The sequence below is a fragment of the Terrapene carolina genome, unplaced genomic scaffold, assembly GCF_002925995.2.
Source record: "Terrapene carolina triunguis isolate 2854851 unplaced genomic scaffold, T_m_triunguis-2.0 Scaffold67, whole genome shotgun sequence".
In the NCBI taxonomy this organism is placed as follows: domain Eukaryota; kingdom Metazoa; phylum Chordata; order Testudines; family Emydidae; genus Terrapene; species Terrapene triunguis.
This window is the reverse complement of record NW_020664418.1, coordinates 16160686-16170901: the sequence shown is the minus strand read 5'-3', so window position 1 is coordinate 16170901 and position 10216 is coordinate 16160686. Positions and strand designations below refer to the sequence as shown.

General features: G+C 41.9%; 1 protein-coding gene across 1 annotated transcript in view; it reads left to right on the top strand.

The window, feature by feature from the left end:
* Window positions 1–1626: 1626 nt before the first annotated feature.
* Window positions 1627–10216, top strand: part of PSTPIP1 (proline-serine-threonine phosphatase interacting protein 1) — a 94113-nt gene continuing 85523 nt past the window's right edge. The window contains exon 1 of the mRNA XM_026648542.2: window positions 1627–1693. Within this exon, the coding sequence (XP_026504327.1) occupies window positions 1661–1693 (33 nt within the window). The 5' untranslated portion in view covers window positions 1627–1660. The remainder of the gene's footprint in view (window positions 1694–10216) is intronic.

The window sequence follows — 10216 nt, the reverse complement described above, 5'->3', positions numbered from 1 at the left end:
ATTTGCATCACTACATGCATGTCTAGTAACAACAATTGCAGAACGAATCCTACAATTAGATCACTGTAAGCAGACACTTATGCCCACGGGGAGGCCCAGTGAGGTCAAGAGGGCTCTGTGTGTCCACAAGGTCTACCTGTGTGGAACTGACTGCAGGATCAGGGGAAACCCCTGCAAAATGCTTTGAGATCCTTCAAAGAAAGAGACCGGTTCTAAGTACTGTTTCAATAGATCAGATTTAAAAATTAATTGAGTGCACCTCAGGCATTTTAAATGAACATATAGTGGGCCAGGTTTGGAAGTGGATAGTATGCTGCTGGGAAACCCAGATTTCCAGAGCTTTGTATGGGCTATTCCCTACTCCACATTCAAAAGGCTCCTTGTTCAAATTCCAGTCAGAATTTTAAAATAAAAACCCCTCAAAAATTTTGAAAGGGACTGACAGACAAATTGCATCGATCATAGCGTTAAGAGGAAAGCAGAGACAAGTCATAGTTTCAAATAAAGAAAATTACCACGTTAGTACAAATTATTTCCAGGCCTATAAAAATATCTGTCATCCGATTTAGCTACTTGTTTTAAACACTGCATTTCAGTGCTTCAGTGGGTGAGGTGTTCTGCACACTGTTAGCTTAAATGTCTGCTCTTCAAAATGGTTAACAACTTCAGACCTCTGTGCTGGTAAGCTGTTAACTCTAACTAACCTCTCACTCACTCCTCACTTTTTAAAGAGTTTGGAGTTTACTTCTAGACTCACTTATCCAGCTTCTTAGTAAATAAGACAGTGCCTCCCGTAATATTTTATTTGCAAATGACTTGACAGATCACACAGGGTGCATTCCTAGCACTCATTTTACTGAATCATCACATTTTAAAATTCTTTACACAATGATGTCAGGAGGAAGCTCTGGATTAGCATTCCAATGTCAGTGTGCATGCCTTTTTTTTTCCAAATAGTCACAAAGACATTTGTATGAAGGCAGTTTGCAAATCAGAGAAATATATATATATTTACATTTACAATGAAGACATTGTGATTTCCTCAGTCCTGCTAAGGGGCTACAAAATGTAACTTTGCAGCTACACTTCCTGTGCGTGTGTGTGAACTTCTGCCAAAAAGATTATGAAGAAATGCGGTGCATGATTTTTTCTGCAATGCCTCCTCAGCATGTGACTATTTTAATCTGATTTCCTCCCTGGTTTGTCTCTTTCTATTATGCTGGTTTCCTTATTAATTATTATTTTTGCATTCTCTCTTTGTGTAGTTGATCAGATCCTGTGATCACCATTTTTTTTTTTTTGCCAGTAGCTCACGTGCACACATGGCGAGGAGCAAACTGACATCATTTGACATCACTCTGCTTCCTTATTTCAATATTAACTGTTTACCAGAAGAGAAACAGGTTTGGGGATAGGCTGGGTTTTTTTTTTTTTTTTTTTTTTTTTGGTTAGTGAGGTTTTTTCTCTTCACAGTAGCAGATGGAGCTTCCTCAAACTGCCCAGTGCTGTTTTTCATTTTAAAAGAGACAGGACTGTGGAAGTGTTTCACTTTCTGCTCTAGCTGGTGTATAGTAACAGCAGCAAAGCTGAGTGCCGCTGCTAGTCTGCTCTCAGAGCAAACCTGTTAAAGGATTTTTCCCCCCTCCATAAATCAATAGGCATGACACAGCTGCAGTTCAAAGATGCATTTTGGGTAAGTGTGCAGTTCCTCTATATTTCCTGTGTTATACCTTCATTTATACATCTAAAGAGATTGTCTATTAATTTAATTATAGTTCACTCTTCAAACTGAGTTTAGAAGCAGATTAAGCTCCCCCCCCAAAAAAATATACTGTTTGCTATGATAACCATTTAACCTAAGACACATTGTAAAGCGTTATGGTCGACTTGGACTATATGACAGGTGAGGTTCTGATGCTTTATTTCTAAACTAAGTACTCAAACCCTTTTGAAAGGAACAAGGCTTAGTTTGTCATGCAGCCCCAAGACCACTTGCTTATAGTGAATTGTTGGAGTTAGGGAGTCGCTACTCTGAGCAGGTGAACTGTTGCTAATGGTATTATGATTTCTCTAATACTTGCTTTTAGCCAAACTAACAGCCCCACACAGAACCTTACCATGCACCCTCCTGCTGTGTGTATATCTAACTTAAACATGCAGAAGGGCATTCATGTTGCATTAAGGGCTCAGTATGCCAAACCATGAGTCAAGGTCTTCCCTCCCCCCCCCTTTTTTTTAAATGGAGATGGACTTAAAATCATGAGAATTTCAGTAATAATAATTTTTAGAGCGAGGGGATATTAATTTGCCTTTTGGTTTCTGAGCCTTTAGTTGTCATATTTTCAATCTCTTCTCTGGAAACACAAGGGTTAGAAACAATTTGTTTTTTTAAACGAAAGCTGAGATTTGTAAGCAGGAGCTGGGGCTTTAAGAAAAACAACGAACGCTGTATGGCTTACGGGGTGAAAATGACACTTCTTCCCCACCCCTCTTTCCCTCCTTGCCTCTTCCCCAGCCCTGGAAAGCACCTGCAAAGGATTGGGAATCTACATGTGGGAAGGGAGTGAAGATGAGTGCACTACCCTCATCATCCCCTCACCAAGCCTGAGGAGAATCCACTTAAAATTTAATTCAACCCCGATGCTGTATTAACTTTCATGCCACACCCACAGCACAATGAACCCCCTGTGGGTGAAGTGGAGGGGAAGGACCATGGGTGGAGTGGAGTGGGGAGATAAGGAAAAATGAGAAGTGGTGCAGAGGTAAAAAAATAGAAATGGCTAACCTAAACTAAACTCCATATTCCCCAAATGAGAAGTAGGCAAACTCCATTTCCCTGCAATTACACTCCGGAAAGGTTACAAAGTAGCAGCCGTGTTAGTCTGTATCCGCAAAAAGAACAGGAGTACTTGTGGCCAGGGCCGGCTCCAGGCACCAGCCCACCAAGCTGGTGCTTGGGGCAGCACCTGGAGGGGGGTGGCGCGGCGCTCCGGCCCGAGAGCGGGGCTGCGACCGGGCTCGCCGCCCTCCCCCCGGCACTGCCTCTGGCCGCCGGGGAGAGCGGAGCCCCGGTGGGGCTCGCTGCCCTCCCCCCGGCGCTCTGGCCACCGGGGCTCCGCTCTCCCCGGCGGGAGGCTTTTTTGCCTGGGGTGGCAAAAAAGCCAGAGCCGGCCCTGCTTGTGGCACCGTCCAACTCCTTAGCAGCTTGTCTCTACGAGAGCTGCAAAGCCTGGTTACTGGAGAAGAGGCACACAGCAGGCCCTGGCTGGAGCTATTGTTGAAGTACAGGCCTTCTGCACAGATGATCCTGATCTCCAGTGAATATTGGAGAATCCACAGTTCCGCGGGCCAGCCACTGGATTCTTTCCTGGGGTGGGTGCCAATGGTTTCCCTGGGTGAGCTTTTCTCCCTTCGATCATCTCCGGGGGTTTTCCCACAGGAGGAGCTTTGAGCAGTTAAAATAGGACCCGAAAATACAAAAATTAAAGTTCCTATTGTAATGCTAACACAGCCGTGGGTGCACCTAGGAGAGATTTTCCAGGTCTGTTTTTTCTGTTAAGGTTGGTAAATGTACAGTGTAATATTCAGGATGGGGAAATGTAACTAGTCAGCGCTACTGTAACTTCAGCTTCTGCATTTTGAGACTTCTTTTTAAACTGTGCAACTTACATTTTGCATAATACTTTTTTTGTATGTAGGAGCCAGATCCTCAGTTGGAGTAAATCAGCATAGCTCTGTGGAAGTCCATGGAGCTATGCTAATTTACACCAGTTGATAATCTGGTCCTAGCAAGGTTTTGGTTGTGTTTTTTCCAGTAAAAGCCCATTGCCTGTATTCTGGAATGTTAGTATTTGAATAATTCCTACTAGGCTTTGAAGTTTACACCTCCTTAAAGTGAATTTACCTTTGTTTTTGCTATTGTTTGGCTACAAAGAGTTTTTTTTTGCAGGGCTTAGTTAATAGGGTAGAAACACATCCGGTGGCTGTATCTTCACAATTAAAAAAACTAAAATAAAAACTTAGAATGTACAGGATATTGCACAATGTGCAACACCTCACAGCGAGGCACTATAAATCACAGGATCGGCAGTTAATTTCCCATCCATGAGTTTCTGCTATGTCCAATAGCAAGATAGGTTTTGGAAGAGATTTGCTGTGTCTCTTTCAATGAGAGATTCATCTCCCACATTCAACTGGCCCCAACAGCTGTGACTATGTCTTCATGACAAAACAAGGTGGTTTTCACCTCATGGTAGCTATCTTGAGATAGCTCCTTAAAAACCTAGTGGAGACAAGGCAAAGGTAGTTCTTAACTCAATGTACCTTGTCAAGGTCAACCCCAGGTCAGGGGTATACTGTTCACCTCAACTAGCAATTATGAGGTAAAAACTACCTGTGCTTCATCTACACTAGGATTTAAGTTGAAGGAGTTGAGGCAAAGATGACTTCAACTAGCTATGACAAGCTAAAAGCTAACACTGTACCCTTTGCTGGGGTTGACCTTGACAGGGAGATAAAAAGTAACCGTACCTTGTCTCCACTAGGGTTCGATATTGAGGGAGCTATCTTGTGTTAACTGTTGTATTACAGAACACCCACTCCTATACACTCTTTTGAAGTGAATACATGACCTGAGAGCAGCAGATCTGTGTCTTTAGGGCTGGGTAGAGAAAACACGCAGTTCACCCTGCCTCTTAAGTGTTGCCCATACTTTTAAAGCTGAGCCCTCTTTCCGGAAAATGAATCATTACAACTGGTTTAATTTTTCATTTCCGCCCCCAGTCAAACGTATGGAAAATTTAGCACAGAAATGACTTTGCTAAATTTCACACTTCAGCCATTTTTGCTGTAAACTGGACTTGGGGAAAACAAAAATCATTAGAATTTTTTTTAAATGCAAAGTATTTTTAAAATTGTCTACAAACTCAGCAACGGCTGAAGGGAATTTGGTCAAACTCTCCGTAAAATTTGCTTTTTTGGCAGAAGTGTCCCATGCTCCAATCTATAGAGTAACACCATTTGGGATGTTTTGAGGGTGAGAAAATAGGCACTTACCTACAAAACCATTTTGCTAACTCAAGTGTAGCATTTGCTAGCAGGTGAATGCTTTATAATTACTATGTAATACCAAGGTAGCAGTGCCATTCTCTCTCCATCTCACCAGCACATACATAGTAGAAGATAGCTGGTATAGCTAACACAAAAAGTTGAGTTTCATTTCTGTAGGGTTACGTTAGTGGGCAGAGATACAAGCAATAAGGGTTTTATGGTTACAAATTTGGGATTTCCTTCCATTGTTTTTTCACTGCTAGGAATTCTGAGGGTCACCTTTTCGTCCTCACCCCAGTTTGAAGCTGATCCATTAAAATCAACTGGGGCTTTGCCATTGACTGCAATGGAGCAGGAGCAGGCCCTATTTCCTTTTCTTTTGACGTGCTCATCCCCACCATCAAAGCCTTATAATGCAGTTAACTCTGGCCAGGAACTGGATACGGCTTTTGCTGGCACCTTTCAATGCTGTTCCTTAATCATCTTGGAAAACAGAGTATAATTTTCAAAAGCACCCAAGTGACTTAGGAGCCTCTGTCTCATTTTCAAGTGACTTAGGCACTTAGGGCATGATCCCAAGTTCACTGAAGTCAATAGAAAGACTTCCCATTGACTTCAGCGGGGTTTGAATCAGGCCCTGGGGAATCTAAATCTCATTGAAAGTCACTAGAATTGAAGCTCCTAAATGTGGGACCTAGTCATAAATCATTTAGGTGCTATTGAAAATGTGACCAGCAACATGAGGTTCTTGCTTCCCAACCCTGGACTGAGCACAGCACTCTCAATTTCTGGTCGTTCAGAGTGAAAAGTATTAGCAAATTTTACTGGCAAACAAGCTGATTCCTGTCTCTCATTACTTTAAATACATTCTGTGCAAGATACACTGCAAAATCCACTGCCTAGGTGAACCTCAAAGATTACTTTGGCTTTGTGATTGCTCTCAATATTTCTGCACACAGGTATACTATTTGTACACAGATGGCTAAAGTAAAAGTTTTCATTTCTAATGAGGCTGTGGCCCATGATATGCAGGTGCAGAAACAAACCTAAGAGTCCAACATTTCCGCAGGAATAATAAGAACTGTTTGAGAGACTTAGCAGACACATACTTAGTACACACTATTCTGATTGATATTTTATTTTACAAGGAGGCTCTTTTTACATGGTGAAACCATTAGACACTCAAGATGTTTGCCTACTTTCCTGTAATAATAAATAAAGAGCTGGAAAAAATTGTATTTATGTGTAGGAATGATACAAACACCTTGATGTAGCTACATGAAGGTCAACTGCCACCCGATATTGATCTAGACTCTCTACACTGAAGTAAAAGCTACCTGTGGCTTGATTCCACTAGGATTTTGCATTGCAGTAGCTATCTCTGTGTAAAAACGCATTCGTTCTCTCCCCCCCCCCCAAGCAAAGACACAGCCACAGTTTGCAGGGTTTAATTTGTCTCCACAGCAGCAAGGGAGAAGCTAGAAACTCACTGAATAGGATCTGTGGCCCTTCCTGTGCAGAAGAACAAAATGAATGGTTGTGCAGATCTCCATCCCAGGATAGTCTAGCTATATTAGCTTTATTTCATCACAACGGACTAGGTTAGTAGTACATTTTCAGTGCATTGGATTTCACATGCAACAGATAGAGTTTGTTGGCTCCTATAAGCTTATTCCTCCTGCCACTAGAAGAACGGGTTAGTTCAGTCTAACATTGTTTTGATTTTTTTTTGGTGAAAACTATTAGAATCAAGCATCTGGAAGCGTAGTGCAGGCCAGTGTTTAGAGCAGGCATCTGGGAGGCAGGACTCTTGGGTCTTTTCCCTATTTTTTCTATAGATTCGCTTTGTGATCTTGTAGGCAAGTCACTTAGTCTCAGTTTACTCATCTGGAAAACAAGCATAGCACTTGTCCATTTCACAGTGGTCTTCTGAGCTTTAATATTTGTAGATACAGTATAGTAATTCAATACAGCCAGAGTTTCAGCAGACTCGAGTTGGGTTCAAGGGGAACAGAAACATTTCATTAGCCAGAAATATTATTGCAAATTGGGGAGCCCAGTTTTTGACTGGATAGTGAGTTCCCAAAGCAATTTAAGAGGAGTCTGGGCCTTTCTAAAGTGAGTGAAATAAAAAAAAAATACATAGAGTAATCAACAAATGAAAAGGGCCATCTGCCAATTTTCAGAAACAGCATTATGAAAGCTTTGAAAGGGAAACACTGAACTAATGAAGAATGCCTTTGCTGTGGGTGTCCAGACGCCATAAAAAGAAAAATATTGAAAGCCAGGAAAATACTGGGACACATTGTCTATGCTTTGGAATACAAAACTGAGAAATGGAACTAGTCTGATGGTATACATCTGGGGTTGTACTGCATGTTGGCCATCAAAAAAGGTGCTAAAAATGTTGTAATCTATAGTCTGCAGGATCCCTTTGATAAGCAAACTTATAAAAAAAATGATCTTGTCCTATGAGACTAGTGCTCAAGTTATTTTGGGGATAGTTAATTTGAAGAGAAATAATAGACAGTGAACACCAGCTGTTAAACATAGACTGGAGCTAATGGTTCCTTTTCTGACCTACATGTCTACCGCAACAGTGAGTGCATGCGTAAAAAGTGCAGGTACTGATGAGAATACAGTCTACAATAATACTGCTCCTGCTTCCTGAGCTTAATTTGGAGAACTGCTATCTTGCTCAAAAGTGACCTCAATGATTCAAGAAGAAGAAGAAGGAGAACCCAGTGGATGAGACTGTAAACCCAGTTTGGAAGTTTAACATAAGAATTTTTAACATTATTTGACATCTACACAGTAAAGTTTTTCAATCGTTTAAACAAATGTAGCAGGACAGAGGCTGTGACAGTAACAGAAAGAGTTACTTCAAATTAAAACAATATTTTCAGTGTTTTGCAACAAGAGTATCTTGCCATAAGAATATTCAAGTTCAGAGCAAGAGCCATGGAGCTCTTATTGAATGCTGTTTAACCACTACCATTTCTGTCACCACCACTCAGATCTTCTAGTTGTCACAGCTTGTGCAGTCCATCCCGGGACTCAAAATGACAAATCTGTCCCAATTCTACACACTCTATTGGGCACAAATGGGCAATTTCTTTTCTTTACTCATGTTTCCTACATTCTCTTTACATCCAAATTTCAATTATTATTAGGCGGGCATAGCTTTGTACAAATGTCGTTGACCCACGGCTGGGAAACTTGTTCTCGTATATAGTAAAATCAATTAAATTCAAAGATCTAATCTCTTAAGTTTTTCCCCCACTGTGGACTGCATCATTAACCTTCTCCTCCTCACCTCATGTCTCACTTTGCCAGGATTGGATCATAGTAGCACAGCCACATACCTGCTTCATTGAAGTTTGCAATGATTCAAGAGAAGTAGCAAGAAAAATGTCTTACATCACCTAACTTAAGAGGCATGTTCCCTTGTACTGCTTTGAAATGCTGTGGAATGTTCTTTGACACTCACTGGGCATTTGTATGGATGGCACATCAGGTTGCCTAGGAAACAGCAGATTTTTGGTTCCTTCCTCTGTCTTTATCTCACCAATGTCATTTTTTGGTTTTACTTTCATGCCATAGTGCAGCAAGGTGGATTCTGACTGTCAGATGGTATGTAATACACTTGCTTCATCTCAGGCGGCTCATCTGTTTTTTGTTGTAAAACATTTCTCAGCAACTACAGTCAAATAACGTAAAGCTGACAATAGGATTCCATCTGGGCTGAGTCAAACACTGAAGGTACATAACCCAGCACTGTAATCATTCAGTGTTATTTTGGAGGTCCAGGATAAGAAAAAAAAAAGAATGTTGAAAATATGCATCCAAGTTCCAGCAGTTTCTCAGTTCCTTAAAAAGTTACCTCTTTACTAGAAATGGAATTCTGCTTCCATGTGTTAAGAAACCTAATTGGAAAAGTCTCAGAAATTGAAAAGTTCCATGGCTGCAGCTGAGCAGTCTTAAAGCATCTTTATCTTTGTCTTAAAGAAAAACAGGAGCAAAGTGCTATAATGCCTTAGAAAACTCAGTAGCAAAGAGCTATTCAGAGCAAGGATCAAAAAAGGGTTTAGAGACATCAGCTCTTGTTCCTCTATACAGAGGCAAGAGCAAATAAAAAAAAGATTTGTAAAGTAACAGCTTTTTCAAACCTTGGGGCAGGTTGGCTGGTGGTGACCGAAAGCACCCCTGAATTCACACCCTATACACCACTGTAATACTCTTTGTACAGAAATGCCTGGTGAGGTATCATCTGAAAACTAGTAACTTGCTGGTCAATAATATCATAGTGAAATGTATGTAGCAACATCATATGTACAGTTATGAATTCCCCCTGTATGATGTTATTAGCACATGTTCAAAAGCAGGCAGCCCTTTCTAGGTAAAAGTTGTTAAACAAACAGTCTATCCTAAACAGAGAAATATGTGTTTCTCTCCATTTACATATAAGTAGTAAACAGAGTCCTCAAGACAGCAGGGGGAGGGGATGGCAGGAAACAGATCAATTTGCATTTCAGCAAAAACACATGGGGAAAGAAAATCATGGAGCTTCCTTCACCACCAGACTCCAGGTCGCCTTCTTTACTGCATGAATAAATCTTACTTTGAAGGGTAACCCTCAGAATTCACTTTAAAGGTCCACTGGACCATAAAGGAAAGGGGCAGAGAACCTCAAGTTCTCTCTCTTTCACCTATGAAGAGGAAGACACCAGCACCCTTGGGCCTCTGGGAGAGATCTTGACCAAGAAAAGAGTCAGTCCCATCTTGCTGGAAGACTGCGGGTGAGAAAGACCATCTTAAGCAAACCCTTGAACCAAAACTTGCTAGATTAAGTTTCAGCAGGGCCAGTGCAAAGAAGTTTCGCGCCCTAGGCAAAACTTCCACCTTGCGCCCCCCCCCCCCAGCCGCGCCCCCCCCCCCCGGCCCAGGGAGCCGTGAGGCAGCTCCCCACCCCAGCTCACCTCTGCTCTGCCTCCTCCCTGAGCACGCCGCCCCCGCTCTAATTCTCCTCCCCTCCCAGGCTTGTGGTGCCAAACAGCTGATTGGTGCTGCAAGCCTGGGAGGAGGGAGAAGTGAAGCAGCGACCATGCACTCGGGGAGGGGGGCATAGGAACGCTGTAAAAAATATAATTGGGGGCACCGCTTTTTG